Raw genomic sequence first — 22,321 nt, 5'->3', positions numbered from 1 at the left:
GAATCTTCCCTCCTCCCCCCAATTCTGTGCTTCTAAAGAAAAAAAAACCCAACAGCTTCCATCAGAAAGGAGACAGACTACAAAAGTTACAATTATTACAAAAAAAACTGATTTTGATAGCAGAATTGAGAAAAAAACAACAAACACCAGCAGTGTTCTCTCTCCAGAAGAGGGCAGTGTCTAACTAGAGACTACTCGTCAAGCACCAAACGGGAACATTTTCATCGTGTGACGTATTTATCATTAGATTAGCTCTAACAGGATCTTATCCTTCTGAATTATACAGCTTGAATGCAAAAGGCAAGCGCTTTTGTGAAGCTTCAGTTCCTACTAAGTAGAGAAACATGGCAAAAAGGTAAATCTGTCTGACTGAACATCACTGGTGCTTGATGGACGACAAAGAGATGTGCAAAGTCAAAGTCAGCTGCAAAGTCAGTCCTTTTCCCCTTGACAAAATACATCACATCTGATAATTCCGTCTTTTGCTATGGCATCACTCTTACTGCAGTTGGGGAAAAAAAAAAAGTGGGGGAAGGGGGGTGAACAGCAATAAATCCAGCTACACATTCAAAAATAATCTCCTCATCCTCATTTGGTGTCTTAGTGTCAGGCATTCCTTCAGGTACTTAATGTCTAACACTGTCAGACAATGCAGAAGCCCAATACATTTTTTGCTCACAAGTCACAACTTGCATCTCAACCAGCAAGTCTCCACAGAACAGTGATATGCAACAGCTCATGAACAGAGATGCAGTTAGCTGGCAACTTTCCTAGTGGGGTAGGGATTTCATTAATATATTTCCAAGTCTGAAAAAGGCTCATTGCAATTAAATTCAGGGTCATCAGGAAGAATTCTTCCCCAAAGTGTGAATATCACACTGACACAGATTTTCTTTTTTTCCCCCTGAACTTTCCCAAACATACATACACCCATACAAACTTTGCTTCTGATAGCATTCTTACCGTATTATCTTCTTGGAACAGCCATTAGAAGGAGAAGAGTCAAATACCCACACATACATCTGATTTGCAGTCCACAACATTATGAATCTGTACAGTTATCTACATAAACTGTGCATCAGCACACCTCATCGTGTGATCAAAGTTTCCTGAAGTCGAACCCACAAAATATTGTCCTACCTGGCCAAGCTACAGATAATGACCAACATACCAGAATATCAACAAAATTTTATTTTTAGTTGTGCTCACAAAAGCCACCATAAATGATAATAATTTACGACTGTTTCCTTCCTAACAAATGCAGGGAGTAAAAGTAGAGGGGAAAATGAACACTATGGGGCTGAGACAAACAGAACTTCCTTCAACAGAACTTCACAAGGGAATAATGTTTGCCTGCAGCTGTAACTTCCTTATACCAGTGACAGTTTTTTCAAGTCCAGATCTAAATATAAACTTCCCTCATGATCATGCTGAGCAGACAAGTCATAGATTTTTTTTTCCCCCTTCCACTAATGGAATAAACTACAATTTCAAAACCTCAGGCCATAATAGTACTCATCAACTCATCACTGATAAGCATTTCTGTAATTTTTAGCACACATTAAATTATTTGTTTCCACTCTCTTACAGCCTTAATGATTACAGCATAGACCTCTATTAAAAAATCCTAAAGTATCTACAGTGAATAGGAATGGGACAGAAAGCTATCTTTAGTTCACATAGATTTGATCAGAACAACTCACTAGAAGTTTTCTGACACAATCAAATCCGCCAGCACTTGATCCTTTCTCCTCTGCAGGAGCCTGCTCTGTGGATGTGCAGACTCAGGGTGTGGGAAGAACCTGCTGAGACTACCAATGGATCTATTATTTGGCTCATAAAACTTGTAAAAATCTCACAGGAAGTACAACGTGCTATTGTGTCCCTAAATCTCTTTCATGACTTGGTTAGCAGCTCGACTCAAAGCAGTCTGGCCTGTTTTCACTTCTACCATAAAAGGTTTTTCTTTTTTTTTTGTTTTTGAAAGAGCCATTTAACTGTGACCATGGTTTCAGCAACACTGTGAGGACAAAGGCAGGGTTGAAGGCATGAACACTTCAGTACTTAGACTCCAGCAAATCAGTACTACATTTTTGTTTTGCTGGGTTTTTTTTCCCCCCTCTTAGAACTTGCTTTTGCATAATAAGCTCTCTTTATATTGAATGAACTAATACATCAATATTCAAGATGTAGGAAACTGACATTTCTAAGACATAATTTAAAGCATTAGAAACTATAGTGCATAGAACATTCTTAAAAATTAAAAAGCCTTCAGAGGATTAATTTTCTAATCAGTGCTTTCTGTCTTGTATCTTGAATAGAATAAAACAGGATAAAATCCATTTTATTTTGCCTTTCCTCTGTCCTGGGTACTTCTAAATACAAGGAATTATTTATACAACCAGAGGCTGCTCAGGCCATACTTATGGCCAATTAGAGCCCTCAGGGTGCTATGTACTATTTTCAACCTAATGCAAATTTTTACAAGGCAAATTAATCTGAAGTCTCTCTTCTCCTTACAGTTTGAACATCAAAATGAAAGAAACTAGAATCAGTATCCAGACTGTGTGGAATTAGCTTGTTCTAGTGTTAATTTTGATGTATGCTTGATACATCATACATGCCTAACACTCAAGTTGATGTGTTTTCAGTTAATGACTTATCTGTCTTTAGAGACAATACCAACTATATTTTCCTGTGCCTCAGAAATATGAATGCCTCTCTCAGAACTTTGGTATCAGCAAAACAGGACTCCAAAAAATGCTCATTTTCTTTCTTCTCTTACTATCTTTTCTTCACTTAAAAGTATTTTTTAACACCATTTATGCAACATCTGTCAAAGCCTACCCAACTGGCACCAACCATGCTTGCTCAAACTAAATATGCACACATAATATGTCAAATAGACTTGTGCAGATGGCAATGTTAGTACAAGCACAGTGAGATGCTACAGAAATCTAGTCTTTCATCTTTGTAATTTCAGTAGGTTAGAGTCCTGCAGTTTATACTCGGCTTAAGACTGCCACCATAATTTATTCAAGGAGTTGAAAAGTTTATAAACATTCATGTAACAGTTATTGTGAGGTAAGCTATATAAGACAATGAACACATACCTGCTAAAACTTAAGCCAAAGGGAGCGTTCAGATCCTGTTGTTATGAATTCAGGGACATCTTTTACAGTCATAGGATTAATCTGTTATCAGTTTACTGAGAGTCCACTTTTTAGCATTATTGGTAATTTTATCGTGTAAGAATACATTTGCAAATCAGTTTTATTACTAACCTGGACTCTAACTGCCAAAAGTATTTGGGAAGATTATATTTATTAGAAAATATTTCTGTGTGCTTTTCAAAATTTTAGTTCAAGACTTCTTGTCTAGAATGCCTGTTATAATACCATTGAGCTGAGGACCAATTTCACAGTTCACTAAAGGCAGGGATACAGACAGAAAAAAACTGAAAGGAGAAAAGGAGGGTACGATAACCCCTGTATTCTCCTTAAGTGCCTTTTCCCCAGGCTCTGCTCCCCAACATCAAAGTTTTAGTAAGTAAGCTTAGCACCACTGCTATTGACAAGAGTCCAAGACAAGCTTCTACTAGAAAAGTTGAAAAGATTAGAAACCACATTCATAATACAGAACTTGCTGCAACAAGAGAAAATACACATATTGATGAACTGGCACATGAAACCTCTGCCTTCTACTTGGTCACGTTATTAAAACTGTAACAATGCACTCTGTACAACATAGTGCAAGACACAGTACAGTAAATTAGAGCAATTAACACATCCACCAGTGTTGCCTTTGGCATCCCTGCTTTATGCTGTACTCCTCAGAAGGCCTTCTTGGCCTTCTCTGTCTCTGCTACTTTAACATAACCCAACATTAGGCTGGGATTGAAGCCAGGGACCTTGAAACACTGAGCTAACTGTTTAGAGTTGAATTCCAGTAGCAGTCCTCAGAGTCCCTTGGCATGAACCCTTGTTTCACTCTTCCTCTTCTCTTCTTCCAAACCCGAATTCCTACCTCCACCTCAACCCTAGGCAGAAAGGCCAGCAAAGGATCCCTCCATACTTTCAGGCAAATTAATGCTCAGCACTTTACTTTAGCAGTCCCCTTTCAACACTGCATTACATTCTCCTAGTTTATTTCTTTGGTCAACCTGGAAACCTCTTCGTTTACCTCAACTACAAACACCCACAGAGGGAACATTATCAGCAGAACCCCATTGACTAGCCCTCCTCAGTCTCTTCCTCACCCCAGCTTGAACGTGAAGCACAAATTCAGGCTGTCCACATGAATAGGTACAGCGATACCCTACATTCAAGGATAATCTGTGCTTACCACTTTTCAGAAGATTACTGTTTTCTAAAAGACAGGGAATAAAGCTCAACACTTAAAGCAGGGCATTGTTCAGAGACATGACACAGAAGCCAGATTCTTTCAAGGTTCTGAGAAATAATATTCACTGAAATGAAACATGTTGAAAGGTGCTAATTCGGTGGAAATTACAGTGCTGCAAGAGACTGCCAATACAAAAACACATCTTCAAGCCTTCTTCCAAAGCCTTCTATATTGTAAATCTAGCACTATTTTTTTTTTTAATTTATTAATGTTCCAGAGTAAAAATATTTCAACTCTAATATTTACTCTAACAAAATACACTCCCCCGCCTCCCCCAGCACCCTGGTCTTGTACAAAAGAAAAGCAGAAGTTACAATTTTGCCAGGATTCCATTTACTTTTTGGAACAGAAGTGAATTTTTAACTGTAATAATACTAAGTATATTGCTGAAACAATAAACCTAAATCTGATCTTTTTATGATCTTTCCCTTGAAATCCACAAGCAAGAAATACAGATTTATTTAATCTGCTAACAAAGGTATAATCATAGGTAGACATAACAGAAAAGATGCTCAATGCTACAAAAATGCTTTAGCACAATGCCCACAAGTATTTCACTGAAGCACACAGAAAACAGGTCTGACATATATAATTACTTTTTACATAATAATAGACAGCAGCACTATCTAACTTCATATTACTGGAAACACCCTGGCAATGCTGGTTATATACCAAATCAAATACTTTGATGGTAAGAAATACCTTACCTTAACATACTCCAAAGTAGGATCCAAAACATTCTGATCTCTGCAAGAAAACAGGGCAAGAAGGGAGAAAGAAAGGACACAAACACACACACACAAAAAAATAGTAAGTGCAAATATAATCTCATACTGAGGGGATGCATTCATATAAGCAATAAGCTACTAGAGCATGTTAAAATCCTAGTTAAAAACTGTGTGGTTTAGCTAGATAGCCTATGCTGGTTAACTTTTAACGCATCTATAAATCACTGGTCTTTTCTAGAAGGTTAGGTAGGGAAGCCACTACTAATTAATTTGGGAAATAATTATACAGTTTTAAGCAAAGTAAAAACAATCTTGAAATCTCAACAGAAGACTGTGGTACGTACTTGCCACCTAAAATGCCTCAAATAAAGTTAAAAGACAACTATCCCAATGGCTTCTAAATTATTTCTTTGCTTGTGTGTTTTCCCATTTAAGCTATTGTTATTGATAGCTTTGAGAGAGCATTGCTAACACAAAAAAACAGAAATTAAAACATACTTATGTAAACAAAGCAAAAAATGCATAGATTCATAACAGCAGAAAGTTTGACTTTACATTTGGAAAAATAAAATACAATTCTTGCACTCTTAAGTTCTCAACATTATGGTAATTTCAACATCAGAATTATTTGAAAGCCAGGTAATCAAGTCATTGCCCTCTTTTTAAAAGAAAATACCTCTTTGTAGGTGTTCTATACATACAGATGGAAAAGGGCACAAGTGAAGCCTAAGTTAAGAGCCCTGTGATCAATTTACAACTATTTCCATAGAGAGAAAAATAAATATACATGAAACCCTTTGGAAATAAATTTAAGAGCTATCAGCTTAACAGAGCTAGCAGTACATGGGAGAACCTGGGATGATATACACGGTGCTGCCTTAAATACAAACATGTAACGGGCACAATGAAAACCTTGCAAACTTAAAGAGGGATCAGGAGCTTGGTACAGCAATCAAACTTGCTGCACAGACAGCATATGCCCCTGTAAATTGAGAAATGGAATCCTGTTTGTTTGAAGCTGCTACAATGATGTAACACTGGAAAACTCATCAGCAGTTTCAGATACGTAGAAATCAAGTGATGCTGGAATCAATCAATCCAGAACACAGTTAAATTCCCTGTGTTGTTTTGAATGTAATTGTATATTATCTGAAACAAAGTTATTACTTTATACTCAAAGTTTTCAGTCAGGTTCTGTAAGAGGTTTTAATCCAGAGCATCTACACAAAGGCAAAATGGAGCTCTCCCATTTCTTAACCCTACCCACCATTCAGGCCGTATCATCGATAACCATTTCACATTATCCTAATATTCATCAAGGGACAACTTCCATTCTTACCTTAGCTTAAAAAAAAGTAACAACAATGCTGTCAAAAATCAATGGAAATACAATTTGCAGCATTTGAGACCTTTTCCTACCAAACAGACAAAGAAGGGGCAGCTTGATTAAGTGTATGCACAGAAAATATGTGTAAATGTAGTGGAGAAAACAGGGGTGAAGCACAGAGGGGTGAAGCTGCACCAGAGGAAGTTTAGGCTTGAGGTGAGGAGAAAGTTCTTCACAGAAAGAGTGGAATGGGCTGCCGAGGGAGGTGGTAGAGTCACCATCCTTGGAGGCATTCAAAAAAGATGGGATGTGGCACTTGGAGCCGTGGTTTAGCTGTCAGGAGGTGTTAGGTATTAGGTAATAGGTTGGACTTGATGATCTCTGAGGTCTTTTCCAAGCTGGCCGATTCTGTGGTTCTGTAAATGCAAAGTCCTACACCCGGGTTGGGGCAATCCCAAGCACAAATATAGGCTGGACAAGGAGTGGTTCGAGAGCAGTCTCAAGGAGAAGGACTTGGGGTGTCAGTTGATGAAAAACTCAATGTGAGCTGTCAACGTGTGCTTGCAGCACAGAAGGCCAACTGTGTTCTGGGCTGAACCAAAGGAGTAAGACCAGCAGGAGGAGGTAAATGATTCTTCCCCTCTACTCTGGCTCTTGTGAGATCCCACCTGGAGTACTGCATTCAGACCTGGTGCCCCCAGCATAAGAAGGGCATCACACTGCTGGAGCAGGTCCAGAGGAATAGGGCCATGAAGATGAGGAGAGGGCTGGAGCACCTCCTCAATGGAGACAGGTTACAAGAATTGGGGCTCTTCTCAACAGTGCCAATAATACATCAGAGTAAAGACAATACAGGCACAGAGGCAGCCTTAGAAACTGCGCATGTGCCAAGACACTGTATGGCTGCTAACACAGACAGAACTGCTAAAAGAGACCAGATGAGATCTTCTTCAGTTTATGTCTTTGAAATATCTCCATTTGCATAGATTTAAGAGGGACCTGGACAAGCTGGAGATGTGGGTCCAGGTGAACCTCATGAGGTTCAACAAGAGTAAGTGCAGGGTCCTGCACTTGGGCCAAAACAACCCTCTATCAATACAGACTGGGATTGAGGTGATAGAAAGCAGCCTGTGGAAAAGGACTTGGGAATTCTGATGGACAAGAAGCTGGACACGAGCAGACAGTGTGTGCTTGTAGCCCAGCAAGCCAATGGCATCCTGGACACATTAAAAGCAGCTTGGCCAACAGACCAAGTAAGGTGACTCTGCCACTTTGCTCTTGTGAGACCTCACCTGGAGTACTGCATCCAGGTCTGGAGCCCTCAGTACAGGTAGGACATGTACCTGATAGAGTAGGTCCAGAGGAGGGCCAAGACTATGATCAGGGGGCTGGAGCACTTCTGCTATGAAGGACAGACTGAGGGAACTGGGGTTGTTCAACCTGGAGAAGAGAAGGCTCCAGGGAGACCTAACAACTTTCCAGTACCTGAAGGGGAAGAGAGACTGGGTACAAAGGCCTGTAGTGATAGGATGAGGGGCAATGATTCCAAACTAGAGAAGAGTAGATTTAGATTGGATGTTAGGAACAAGTTTTTTAGTATGACGATAGTGGAACACTGGAACAGGTTGCCCAGGAGGGTATTTGAGGCCCTGTCCCTGGAGATATTCAAGGTGAGGCTGGACAGTGCTCTGGGCAACCTGATCTAGTTGAGGATGTCCCTGCTCACTGCAGAGGTGGTTGGACTAGATGACCTCTGGAGGTCCCTTCCAACCCAGACCATTCTATAGTTCTACGAAATACACTACATCTTAAGTATGAAGTTGCAAGTTTGAGCATGCTAGACAATGTGTTTAAGTATTTGTACTGCAGACCAATGTTATTTGTACTGTAAACTAGAGCAAAAGATCCTGTGATTTTATCCTTTAGCAGCTTCTGCTTCACACACACACCCCTCTACTACATTCCTAAGACCATTCCACCCTTCTGTCTACAGCTGCACAACACCATGGACATGACTCATTCAAACACCACTGGAAACAAATGCAAACTGCTATGACTAACTGGATAATGACCTGCAAGTTCACAAAAGAATTGCAGAATCTTTAAGGTTGGAAAACACCTCTAAGATCATCAAGTCCACAGTCAACCCAACACCATCATGGCCATTAAACCATGTCCCAAAGTGCCATGTCTGTATGTTTTTTGAACACCTCCAGGGATGGTGACTCCCTCACCTCCCTGGGCAGCCTATTCCAATGCCCAAACACTATTTCGGTAAAGAAACTTTTCCTAATATACAATCTATACCTCCTGTGCTACAATTGCAGGCTGTTTCCTTTTGTTCTGTCACTTGATACTTGGGACAAGAGACCAACACTCACCTTGCTTCAACCTCCTTCCAGATAGCTGTAGAGAGCAATGAGGTCTGCTCTCAGTCTCCAGACTAAACGATCCCAGTTCCCTCAGCCACTCCTCATAAGACTTGTTCTCCAAACCCATCACCAGCTATACTGCCCTTCTTCCCTGGACCAAATCCAGCAAGTCAAAGCCTTTCTTGTCATGAAGGCACCAAAATGGAACACAGTATTAAAGATGTGTCTTCACCATTGCCAAGTACAGGAGCATGATCACTTTCCTACTCCTGATGGCCATACTATTCCTGATACAGGCCAGGATGCTGTTGGCCTTCTTGGTAACCTGACCACATTGATGGCTCATGTTCAGCCTGCTGTCAACCAGGTCCTTTTCTGCTGGGAAGCTTTCCAGCCACTCTCCCCCAAGCCTGTAGTTGTGGGGTTGTTGTGACCCAAGTGCAGGGCCCAGCACTTGGCCTTGTTAAACCTCATACAACTGGCCTCAGCCATTGCTCCAGCCTGTTCAGATCCCTCTGCAGAGCCTGCCTACCTTCAAGCACATCAACACTCCCACCCAGTTTAGTGTCGCCTGCAAACTTACTGAGGGTGCACTCCATCTCATCATCTAGATCATTGATGAAAATACTAAATAAGACTGGCCCCAAAACTCTCATCTTACACAACAGAGAATTCCTTCTACTTCAAACATCCCAGCTTTAGGGGATAGCTTTGCTTTGCCCCGAGACCAGACAAGCCAGGCTTGCAGGTGCGTATGTAAACAGGACATCATGAAAAAGAATGGAAAATGCTGTGACAAAAAGCATAAAGCTTTGGCAACATCTAAGGAATCCTTCCTTTTGAAAAACCATTTATGTGTTCATGGAAGAAATCAATGAGACACTGCCCTAAACTCACCACACCTGTCTTACTCCTATTGAAAGAAGACAACCACAAACTCCAAAAACACCACACCAGACAGTTTTTGAAAACAAAGCTCATAGCAAGAGGAAGTTTTGGGTATTGCACCGAAAAGTTGAGTATCTTGCAAATATGTTCATACCTTAAGACCTACACTGCATCCTATAAACCCCAAAAGTTTTATTTATTTTTTCTCCACACAGAGAACACATAAAATATTTACTTTACTTGACATATTCATATATTAGCTTGATAAAACGTCATCATTTTCAAAGCGGCCCTAACCATATGCTGTAAATGTATTCACTTGAAAAAAAAAGTGACACTTGTTCAACTAAAATTATCCAACATAACATTTTCAAAATCACTAGTTAGAATAAGTATTAAATTTGTCTAAATACCTGACACACCTCATTCTCAGAACCCAAAGAAAGCCAGAATTTGTAGCACCTGGAGAAGCAGAACAGACTGCAAATTTTTACAAGCAGAAGCAAATCCCTGAATAGCACACTGCTTACCAAACATGCCTTACCACCTCTTTCCCCTTTTAAATCTCCTGTCAACTCAAGGACTCCAGCAGGTCTCATCTATTGTGGTAACACCATGGAGAGGAAAGGAAAAGTTTCAGGAACTCAGGATCCAGTCATTGACAGAGTTACACCTCAAGACTAACTCCTTGCTGTTTTCCAAATGCCCTGTCCTCCAAAGATAAGGTCTTGCAGAGGACAGTAAGCCTGCTTAACTTTATGCTGATGAAATCACCCCATAACTGTCAGTGGTACCAGTCAAGTTTAAAATGACACCATTATTTATATTTTTCCTGGAAATTACATGAGACAAGTATGCAAGTCTCACCTAGCTAAACACATAGAGCTATGAAGATCAGAAATTTTGCACAGTATAGAACTAAATGACCAGATAAGCTAATCTGCTCCAGAACAAATCTGCTGCAGCGATAGAAAGTCCAATGCTAGATGATAGCGTTTTATCTGAAATAATGGGAAAAAAAGCTGACACAGGAATACAAGAGGATAAAGACATGCTGACCAGTACTCAATCTGAGACTCTGAAGTCTAGCAAGTTGGACACACTCATCATATTTTCAGAACTACAGAAACTAAGCGTATTTTTAGTGTTTGTATGTAGATAGCTTGTTAGGGCTACTTTATACAATACATTCTGGGTTAAAGGTTTTTTTTGGTCACATTTTCATCTTTTGCAAGAGTTTGAAGGCTTTAATTAGAATGAAAACTTAGAGATTGTTTCTGGCATATGGTGCACTTCTACACTCTCTAGGGCAAAGCTCAGAGAGAGAAGATAATGATTTAATGCAACTGTGTGACTACACAGTTACTTCTAATATATCCAAAGATTCCCAGACCATACATACATGGCAAGGACAAAATTGACTCACCCTTCTTCCCATCAAATACTAAGTATCTCATGCACATATTTTATGAATCCAATATCTTTTTCAAAAAGTCTGAGTTGGACAAAGAAGAAACACTACAGGCTTAAAACAGTCATGCTACTCTACAAACTGCATTAAAAAAACAACCAGTAACCTTACTCATAAGAAATTCTGTCTACTTAACTACTGTCCTAAATTATCCATCCTGAAACTTGTATTAAATTTCTTCAAGGCATCATGAAGAGGAAAAAAACCCCAAACCAACCAAACAAAAACCAAACCAAAATACCAAACCAAGAACACACAAACCAACAATGCCAACCTTGTGCAAATTTGGATGCCGTTTCTGGCCTCTTGACTATTTACAATTTTGCACCATAGCTATTATGAAACTGAATTTAACTTAATTTTGTGTCAAAGTCAGTTTGTTTCAACGGGAATACAAGCTGGGGCTTTTTACTATTACTTCGCAGGCAACAGAGGAATCACCAGTACTGAGAAAGGAGCATCTTTTTTTCTTTCTTTTACCATGCTTTAAACTGATTGTAAAGATCACACCTTTATTAGCCTGATTCTCTAACAACAGATTCTTGAAACTGTAAAAATCAGATATATAACTTTCTCAAGAAGTTGATCTTTTCCCCTTAAACTAATTAGCAAAGGCATTTATTACTAAACCAAAGAGAAGAGAACACAACCTCATTACACTGAAAGTTAAGTAATTTCTCTACGTTTTCAGAAGTGCTTATCAGGTGTGAAGAGACTTCATCTCTTGTGTATTCTGTTATTTTATTTTTATAATTAATGTTTATATTTATTTTATCCTGTTATTTTAGAGGACACAGTCTCAAGCTGTGCCAGGTGAGGCTTAGACTGGATGTTAGGAAGAAATTCTTCATAGAGTGATTGGCCATTGGAATGGGCTGCCCAGGGAGGTGGTGGAGTCGCCATCATTGGAGATGTTTAGGAGGAGACGTGATGGGGTGCTTGGTGCCATGGTTTAGTTGATTAGATGGTGTTGGATGATGGGTTGGACACAATGATCTTGAAGGTCTCTTCCAATCTGGTTTATTCTATTCTATTCTATTTATTTCCCCTTAAACTGTATAAATTAGTTACTGCAACATTAGAAGAGTTCTTTTGTACACCAGAACATTATTTTTCCATGCTAATCCAGAAGATACTAGAAATTCTGTAAAGACATATTATTTCTGGTCACATAGATGTAAAAATTCTCACAGTACTTAGTCCTACAAATAAATCACTTCATCTTGGCTGCAGTGTAATGCAACTTACCTACAACCTAAGACAGGAGAAAGGTTTCTGGAAATAAGAGTTCCATTAAGGAATGTCACAATTCATTATGGTTTTCCTGTTCTTCTCCCTATGGTTTATTTTTTGTTCTAGGAAATTATCCATTAAGTATTTATATATTAAAGCTTGTAATGGTAATTTTAAATTATTGAAAATGTTGTCATAGTCATAATTAAACCAATGATGACAAGTCTTGAGTCACACTTCAGTATAATTGGATGCACGTGCACGTGAACACTGTAATCCTAATGACTGTCAGTTCTGGTCCACTGACACCAAATACAGCACTTAGCTTGAACAATGTCTCATGACAAGGTTTGATTAAAACATGTGTTCACACTTTTAGTTGCTTTAAATGGCCATTACAGTAATGAAAGACTGGTTTACTTCTGAATGGAACGTTATACTGCCTCAGTACTTCCTACCCTGATATAAACAAAAATAAAAATTACAGGGCTTTTTTGACAAAATACTGGTAAGATAACATGGACTTTCCCTATACTAAATTAACCAAATTAACTTCAACATGACTGTAAGCATTAGAATACATACCTTAGTAAAATGCTTACCATAAGAAAAAAATCAGAATTGTGCTCTCAGATTTCTTCTCAGTACACTAATGAAAGGTGCAAGAGTCATCTCAAGACTCAAGCTGTTATATTATTTGTTGGCTGCCCAGTTGACGGTGTCTTTTGCTCTAATACAACTGGGCTATTAGGTCATAGAGCAGAGTGTATAAAGATCTATTGTAGAAACTAAAGAAAGCAAAAATTGGAAGTTATTAGCATTCCGTGAGTGTTTTAGCAAAGCAACTGGAAGATCAAACACATGAACAGCATGTGCTGCTATGTTGTAAAGACACAAATTCTAGTGCACAGGCTGCACTAACAATATCCTTTGAGTGTCTTACTCTTTAAAAAGCAACATATTTTAATTCTGATTAGACAGAACTTTTTAACATCTTCTCAAGCATTCTGTTCTTACTGCTTTTGCAAAAGTGTTCTTCTCAGGACAAGGAAAGTTATCAGTTACAAGTACAGATGTATTTCATATGGAGACTTCAGCCTCTCAACAAAACATCTCTTGCAAATAATGTTAGCGATTGCTCTCGAGAAGGAAGACATACAATTTCAGGATGTATCACCATACTCTTTTTACAGCTGCAGTCATTCTCTAAACAGCTGCTTGCATTCTCTAAAAGTACGCAAATCAAAGTCTGTTAAAAAGCCAGTTCCTGTAAGCAGGTACAGCTCAGAGATCAGCGACAGAGGAATACTAAACACACTGAGGCCCTTTCTTCTTGCAAAGTGAATGGGGTATAGAGAAGAAAGACTTGTTTTTGAGAGAGAAGAAAACCTGATTCTGTATGCTGCAAGCAAAAAGCATACAAAACCCACTCCACACACATAACTCCTATAATAAGAACTGTCCTTCTTTCACAAGATTTGAGAACAAGAGATCTTATAGTGATGGAGTACAGCAAAACCACAAATCCTAATTCAGAAGTTAACATTTGGTTATCTTTTCTCAATCTTTAACTCTGTCATCCAACAATCTAATGCTGTCAATCTTTGTGCCCTCAACTGATCCACTGCATTGCACTGCATTTCTCTTATGTTAGCAGGAAGCTTTCCCATCTCGGTCCTCATTATGAGGAAAAAAAAAAAGAAGCTGGGGTGGGCCTTTTCCAACCTTAATTACTTTTTTGTAAGCATGAAATACCAATGATAACAGATTCCCAGAAGAAATGCTAGCTATTGAGAGTAAAATTCTTTCTCAAGAGTCATACATAATTATAACCAGGAAGTAAGGCAAGAATAATAAACAGGGTTAGTGTGTTGTTAGCCCCAATGTACCCTGGGTTCCACTAAGTCTTCAAGAAAAACAGCTCATGTGTAGCTCTAGGTTGGAGGCAGATGGGACATCACTTTCTCCTTTTCCTCCGCACTCCAGCTGCATAAGCACTGAATTAAAATCAAAATCGAGTCGGAGCAGTTTACTTCTTGATAAAGCTGCTCTCTCAAAATAATGCAAAGGGCCATTTCAAAGCAATTCTGTGACTTTTAACATTTTCTTCCATGGGAATAGTACATGCAATGCTATACATTTTAAATATTTAAGAAAAAAAGGTCTAGTCTCAAAAAGTTATTTTTAAAAACTACACAGAAGAAAGACTAAAAATCCATAGCACTAGATCCCATAAAAAGAATGGTATGGAATGACATTTTAAACAGGCATGAGTATTTAACAGACTATATATGGACTGGTTTTATTGCAAAAGGAAAATTATTTTGAAGCCTGAGCTTTTCAGTAAGTTAAAACCAAGAAGAAATTTCAGAATTCTTTAAATTGATGCATTAAGTCACTCCTCCCTCTCCCCATACTGCATATCTCACACTGTGGCTTCTTCCATCAAGACCTACATTGCATACTAGAGAGAAAAGTCAGCCATTATTAGAATGTAGAGTTATATGACATAGCTGCACCTATAACCAGGCAACCAGCACCAGAACAAGGGGACACAGTCTCAAGCTGTGCCAGGGGAGGTTTAGACTCAAGGTGAGGAAAAAGTTCTTCACTGAGCGAGTCATTCGTCATTGGAATGGGCTGCCCAGGGAGGTGGTGGAGTCGCCGTCCCTGGAGGTGTTCAAGGGGAGATTGGATGTGGCACTTGGTGCCATGGTCTAGTTGTGAGGTCTGTTGGAACAGGTTGGACTTGATGATCCTTGGGGTCTCTTCCAACCTTAGTTATACTGTGATATACTGTGATACTATAAATGGACATTAAGAGGTCTAGAAAAAATACACAATAATTCCTATGCCACAAACATATGCAAAATAAGGCTTTAATAGGTACCTGGCACGGAGTTTGTTGCTCTTCCCATTTTGTGGAGGGTACTCTTCTATAAGATCCTGTACAAAAGGTGGCTGCTGCCGATGTGTTTTGGTGTATGGTAATGTTCCCACCTGGCTGAATATATCACAAGACCTAGTGGGAATTATCCCTTTCTTCTTCCTGGGGAGAGTGCCATGGATAGAGACATCTTGAAAAGACTCTGAGCGATGCTCAACTGGTGAAGGTTTAGTGGTCAATAAGTCCATGGAAGAAGCCAAGGAAAACTGGTGGTTCACTGGGCCACTTCTGGGAAGACTTGAAAATTTTCCTGCAGCTATCATTTTTGGTTCTGAAAAAAAAAAAAACCAAAAAGATTTATCATAGAGCATCAGTCATCAACCCCCCCACTTTAATGAAAATTAAATAGCATGACTGACAAAGGCATCTGAACTGTTCTGAGGCACTGTGACAGCTCAAGATGTAAGGCATATTAAAATCCAGTCACACTGCTCCCAATTGCACATCAAGTGCACACACATTTTTTTTTATGCATATGAAAAGTCACAACAACACAATTGGAATGCATATATAAGAACAGGCCCTGAGCAATTCTCTATTTTTATACACAAAGGTCCTCTTTTTAACCCCTTCACATCCTCTGAAAACTCAAACATTAACTTACAATTATTAACAAAAAACAGTTTAAAGATTATTTTGACACAAAAAAAAAAAAAAAAAAAGAAAGAAAGAAAGAAAAAAAGGGCACTCTACCACTCTACAGCTTGGTTTGGAAGTGTGTGTTTCTAGACTCAGTAGCTGCCATGCTGTGAATAAAAAGCTCTTTCTGAAGAGTCTTGCTCAAGTAATAAACCTCACAGAGGACTGTTTGCATATTTCTAACAGGCTGTAAACTAAAGGGCTCTACCCAAGAGATAAGGGCAGAAGCAGATTACTGGAATTCTCTTCTTCAGCATGCAAACCCTGATGGCTCAAATCGTTGTTGACATTAGGGATTTGCATAGCTGTCAGTCTCTTGTACAATCAACTGTAGCCTGACATACAGTACAGGTTTTTCTGTTATCACGAGTAAAAAAACTTTGTGAGACAAACACTTCAGGCACATTAACAGATTGCTGCTCTGTTCCTCAAAATATGCTGCCTTGTGCTCACTTTATAGTGTTAAATTACAGAAGACAGGCTGCCTTATGCTATCCAGTTATATTAACCTACAAAAGCCACTATGGAATATATGTGCAAGTCAACATTATTTAACCTAGGTGGTAGTCAACCAGGTGCTTCCTGTAAAAACTGGAAAAGCCACAGGAGCAGCAAAGATTGATATGAAATCAGAAAGCAGAAGAGTTTTTGGAAATAACAGTTATGAACAGGAGAATATGTTCCAACCTTGATCAAGTCTGACCCTGAAAAATAAGACTAGCACCCTGAAGGCCCAACAGTCTGGAAGTCAGTTGCTTACAGCTGCACAAGAATTCATCTGGTTTTGGGGAATGTCCAGGTGTTGCAAGGAAAACAGAGCTGCCTCTATAGTCCTCTTGCTTGTTTCTCCAGCCTTAGTGTCACAGGTACTATCAAAATGATGGCACACTGAAGCTACTGCTACCTCTACTCAGAGGGAGAAGCAACAGGCTTAGTTTTACAGTACCAGTAAACTGATCTCAAATTCATGAAAAAATTCTGCTATTTCCTGTCAGCTGCACTGCAGAAATTCAAAGGCTGAATAAGGTTTCCAGACTTCAACAACAGATTCCTTCTCAATTTTCCCTTATTGATGGTCCTACAATAAATAGTCATTAATTACAGATGACACATAATACACAGACTTTTTTCATCTTCAATTTGCCAAGAGTCTGTCTAGGCACAGCTACTCTGGAAACAGCATCTCTGCCCAGAATCTCCTTGACTTTGGTCAGGCTTCTTGTTGAAAAGAGTAGAAAAGACTTAAGAAATTAATAAGAACAGACATTTTCTGTTTCACAGAACCAAACAGAATTTGAAATCCTAAATAAACTAGATCACACTTGCACAAAAAATATGCCATAAATTACCATATGGACACTTGAAGTGAAATATAAAATCACCTCTCTGCTCATCATGTGGTTTGAGGACAGCTTCCAATGGCTAGCATTTAAAATCACATTGTTATTTGCAAAATAATAACAAGTGCTGTAAAGTCAGCTTTGCATTACAATTGTTCTAAGCAAACCAGCTGGTCCAGAAATAGGAACATCTGAAATACAAATGCTTACTATGAAGCTATAGCCTTCTATAGCTAAAGCAAACTGACAAAACTTGTTTCCAGTAAATTCAAGCTTTATGATAAAAGTTACCTCAAATAATTCCAGGGGGAGGGAGATGAGGGAAAGTTCTTAAAATTGACACAATCATTTGAAAACAACTTTGTGTGTTTACTATACATCTTTTGCAGAGTCTGAAAACAAATGGAGGATAGCTTGCTTATACTGCACAAACAGTATTCTCCTTTTTGGAACTGCTGAGATGCTGTACTTAACAACCACACTTTCTTATTGGTTTATACAAGTCACCTCCAAATCTCTGAACTCTATTTAAGTACAGGTTATCCAGCCAAAAAGATTTTCCTTAGGCTTTCCTGCAAGACTACCACTGCTACACTGGAATAGAACACATAACATTTCATACAAATGGATTATCGCAATCAAGCAATATAACCAACAAAAGCTTTGGTTTACTGATTGATACCAGATGAGTCCATGATAGGCTTACAATAACAGTAAACTGTAAACTACTTAATGTTTGAGCATCCATAGAGTAAACTGAGAATTCTATTTCCTAATCATATCACAAGATAATTATTACAGTAGGTTTCCAATCAGAGAGTCTGAGAATTTTCACCACATTGACCCTCTGAAGTACAGCATTTTCCATTTAACCTTCAGTCCTAAGAAGCCCTTCTTAAAAAAGGGCTCAGTTATGACATAATTATTGCCACTTATTTAAGACACTCTCAGTAATGTCTCATGATTTACAAATTCAACACCCAACCCTCAAATTCACACACAAGTTGTTTTGAGGAATCAAGTTAGAATTCTAAAGTTAGTACAATATACCTACATTCAAGAACTTGCAAAACATTTTGCCCCAATTACATGTGGACAGAAGCACTGATATTTTGAATAATCCTCCTTGAAAAACTCAAAACTCGCCCAACCAACCAACAACCACCAAAAAAAGGCAAGAACTACAACAATTAGCTCAGTAACAATAGTCTGGCCAAACGATCCATACATTTGTCACATCATGAATGTAAACACTGCAATGAGGAAGCCTCTTCAGCTGAAGACTCTGGGATGTCTCAAACTGCTTAGCATCTGATTCAAAGAATATTTGACTTTACTACATGTAGAAATCCTGAAAATTTAACTTCCCGAGAGACAGTGTGATTTGAACATCTGCCATTATGCAATCAACAGTGAAAATGGTAGAAATAACAGCAGAACAATAGCCCGAAAGGAACAGAAGCTTAATTGTATATGTTCCCATTTGTTAAAATGCAACATCTAACAAAACAGAGCACTTCAGAAGTTTCCCCTAACTAGTTACAAACAAGATTGACTTAAGCCAATATAATGCTGAAAATGATAGATGAATTTGTATTTATAGAGTGTGACATCTCTTTCTTGAGTCTGCAATTTGGGAAAGTATATGGGAATGGAATTGGCAGGAGTCAGATTATTAATTCAGAGAATTGGAGGGCATGAAAGGTTTCCAGGTAACTTCTGATACATTCTGATTTCTTTTGTTATGAAAGAAAGTGAGGGAATAGAAATGAAAAAGTCTTTCAAATCTACATGGCATTAGAAAAATATGAGTATGAGATTGGATATAGAATAAAATATGTATCTGGTAGGCAAGACCAAACGTGCACCAAACTCTAATCCAATGAGGTGTGCATTTCCTCACATCATTGCTCAAAACAAAATAGAACAAGATGAGCAATGAAACTTCCCTATAACAATACAAAGCTTCCCCATTACAATACAAAAAGTCCTTCTACTGATGCCCTCTTGGCTTTGGGATGCAAATACTAGCTTTCTGGCTCAGCCTGTCTTCATGAAAATTTTCTGATGTTCATACAGCCTGAATAAATGGTCTGATGGGTCATTCAACCTGATAAAAGTATAAGAATAACTGCCCCTTCCATACTGCAGCACGACAAAACTAGTGACAATGGCTGCTATTTTGTTTCAATATACTGGACAAGGGGAAGTGAGAGAAAAGGAAATCTCCAGTTCAGCCTCAGATTCATGAATGGCATAAGAAACAGAGCAAGACTATATATGCTCATGCTAACAGAAACCCCATAAAAGCAATTTCAGAGGTCTGAATTAGATACTCAAGCTATCTCAAATCTAAACCAGTGTTGGACATTAAAAGATTAACACTTCTCTCAAAATCTTATTGATCTGCAGTCTGGGTGATTCTCACTGTTAAATCCGACTCTCTGAAGTCTATACTTCGGGTAGTACCATATCACCAATGCTGTAGCATAGTCTTACCACATCTTTAGCACTATATATGCTATAAAACTTAAAGGACTTGAACATTGTTTAATACATCCAACTGAAGAACAACTGCCTTATGTCCTCAGGTCTTTAAAAGAGTCAACTTTTGTGAAAACTCTAATTACTTTTGACACAATAAATCTCACAACCTGTTCCACTTGCCCACACCCCCTCCCTCAAAACCACTAACAATAAATTACAATGAATGGGAGATACATTACTCTCTCCCTAGTAAGTTACTTGGCACATTCATATGTGCTAAGAAGATGCACATGGGAAATGAAGAAAGCAGTCAACCTTAATGATGAAGAAAGTCAGGTTCAGGATGAAAAATAGATCAGTTTCCTCAGATTTAACTTTTGTTTAGGGAAACAGAAAAGGTATGACTAAAAAGTCACTAAAGTTCATACAAAATAGAAAGAAATGCAGGTAAAACTATAGCCACTATAGATTCAAGGTAGATTTCATATTGTCTCTCTAGAAGCAGTATAGTCATCTTCTTTAGTATAACAAAAGATAATTTCTGCTCCCAAAATAGCTTAGAAGCAGCTTTCTACAATCTGTATTTTCTCCTTTGAAAACAAAAATAATTTTAAAAAAAATGATGCAGTAGTTCCTACAGCAAACAGGTCACAGGACTTTTGAGAAGAACATCAAGGTTCAAGAACCATTGTGATACAATGAAACAGATTGAGAAAGCCTATGCAACAGTTCAAAGGCTTTAAGCTGCTATCAGAAAAACACGGGTCTGTCAAACATCAAAAACTCCCCACAAGATTACAGTTAGGTCAGTGCTTCCAAAGGATCTCAACGTGCTCATGTTCATGCTCTCTTTCTCCATATACGCTACACAATGTTTGCCTTCCCTAAATCCTTGTACTGTAATTGGACAATCTCTTTATAATGCTATTTTTCAAGTATTATTCTCAGGCAACAGAAAGCTCACAGACCAGGATAAGTTATCTTTGAAATTTTCTTTGTTTTGAGATGAGAGAAACTGATAAACTCCATATTTTTCTTTGTGAGATTTCTCACATAAATCGCCTTGATATCTGTAAGAAAATGTCATGAAAAAGTGATCACTGAAAAGGATTCAGTAAGCCACGATGTACTTATTTGGCTTGTACTGTGAAATTACTTCAGAAACCTAAGTGTCTAGTTAACTCAGTAATTCCAAATGGTATGGTTTGCCTTGAAATAAACATTCTCTCCCCATTTTGCTGGCAGAAACCGAGGAATACACCAACCTTAGTCAAATCTAAGCTTTTTTGCCATCTTTTTTCCCACCTAATGCTTCAAAATACAAGCTTTAGTTCCTCCTTTAGTATAGGAAGTCATTTATTATATTGCCTGCGTCTCTGTTCCCTCAATGTTAGTGGAAAAAAAACAACCACCAAACACCAAAAAACCAACAAAACAACGCACTCTAATTGAAAAGAAAGCATTTTAAAAATCTTTTTCAGCTGTAGTTATGCACTTAAATTATTCCGAACTAACAACCGGCTCACGGAAACTACAAAACTGAACAAAAAGGTGAGGTTTTGTATACGTTCCCTTATAACGGTGGGGGGTGGGGGAGAAAAAAGACACAGCATTGCCCTTCTCCCTATTCAGTGAAGTATCTTGCTATCTCAAGTACTTTACACTTAAAGTACAGTACTTTAAAGAATATTTAATAGATATCCGTAAGAGCCATTCCTACAAAACCTAAGCATCGGATCAAACGCCTCAGCAGTTCCTGACACAGCTATGGAATTTCTACTTGTCTGCAAGTCAACCGCCGGGAGAGCCAAGGGCTCGCCTTGCTCCTCCATTCCCTGCCCCAGCTGAGGTTGGGGCACAGAGGGACGTTTACACAGACAGACTCTGTTTCTCATTCTCTGCCCGAGAGAACAACGCTGTCCCCAGAATTACCAGTCTTATCACGGCTGCTTCTTTCCAGGTTTTCCGAAGATTAGTTGGAGATTTTGTCCCGGCCAAGGGGTCTCCCAGCAGCGAGACCCGTCCTGCTCCCTTGGGGTTGCGGAGCTCTGCGGGCGGCTGAGCCGCGAGTTGCGGGCAGCCGGAGGCCGGACCCGCAACACCAGTAGCTCAGAACAGCTCCAGAAAACGAACTAGAGCGTTCTCGAGAGAGCCCAAGGTATGGCCGTGCCACGGCAGGAGCCGCCGCAAACACGGACTTGCACCAACCTGCCCCAAAAGAGAGCAGTACGTGATAACTACACTAAGGATGACTCAACTGGAGCCTCCTAAGGGCGCTTATCGTTCCCTGGCCCGAGTCGCGAAAGTACGGACCTGGTTCCGTGACTCTCCAGCCCTCACCCCAGCAAACGAGGCCGACTCCTGGGCGCCACTCACCTGGCGAATTCGGGTGGTGGCGCCGAGCCGGCCCCTGCAGCCCCCCGCGGCCGTGCGGCAGCTCCGACAGTGCCGCGGGCGCTCGGAGCAGCGCAGCCAGCGCCCAGCC

The 22,321-nt window shown here is 39.2% G+C and overlaps 1 protein-coding gene across 1 annotated transcript in view; it reads right to left on the bottom strand.

The window, feature by feature from the left end:
- The window catches only part of BCAR3 (BCAR3 adaptor protein, NSP family member), an 89,115-nt gene that overhangs the window by 28,822 nt on the left and 37,972 nt on the right, over positions 1–22,321 (bottom strand). The window contains exons 2-3 of the mRNA XM_009909883.2: positions 15,314–15,641; positions 5,112–5,151 (exon numbers count right to left, since the gene is read on the bottom strand). Of these exons, the coding sequence (XP_009908185.2) occupies positions 5,112–5,151; positions 15,314–15,633 (360 nt within the window). The 5' untranslated portion in view covers positions 15,634–15,641. The remainder of the gene's footprint in view (positions 1–5,111; positions 5,152–15,313; positions 15,642–22,321) is intronic.

This window comes from Dryobates pubescens, chromosome 11 (assembly GCF_014839835.1).
Source record: "Dryobates pubescens isolate bDryPub1 chromosome 11, bDryPub1.pri, whole genome shotgun sequence".
Classification (NCBI taxonomy): domain Eukaryota; kingdom Metazoa; phylum Chordata; class Aves; order Piciformes; family Picidae; genus Dryobates; species Dryobates pubescens.
The sequence above is the reverse complement of the archived record's forward strand: the minus strand, read 5'-3'. Positions and strand labels throughout refer to the sequence as shown.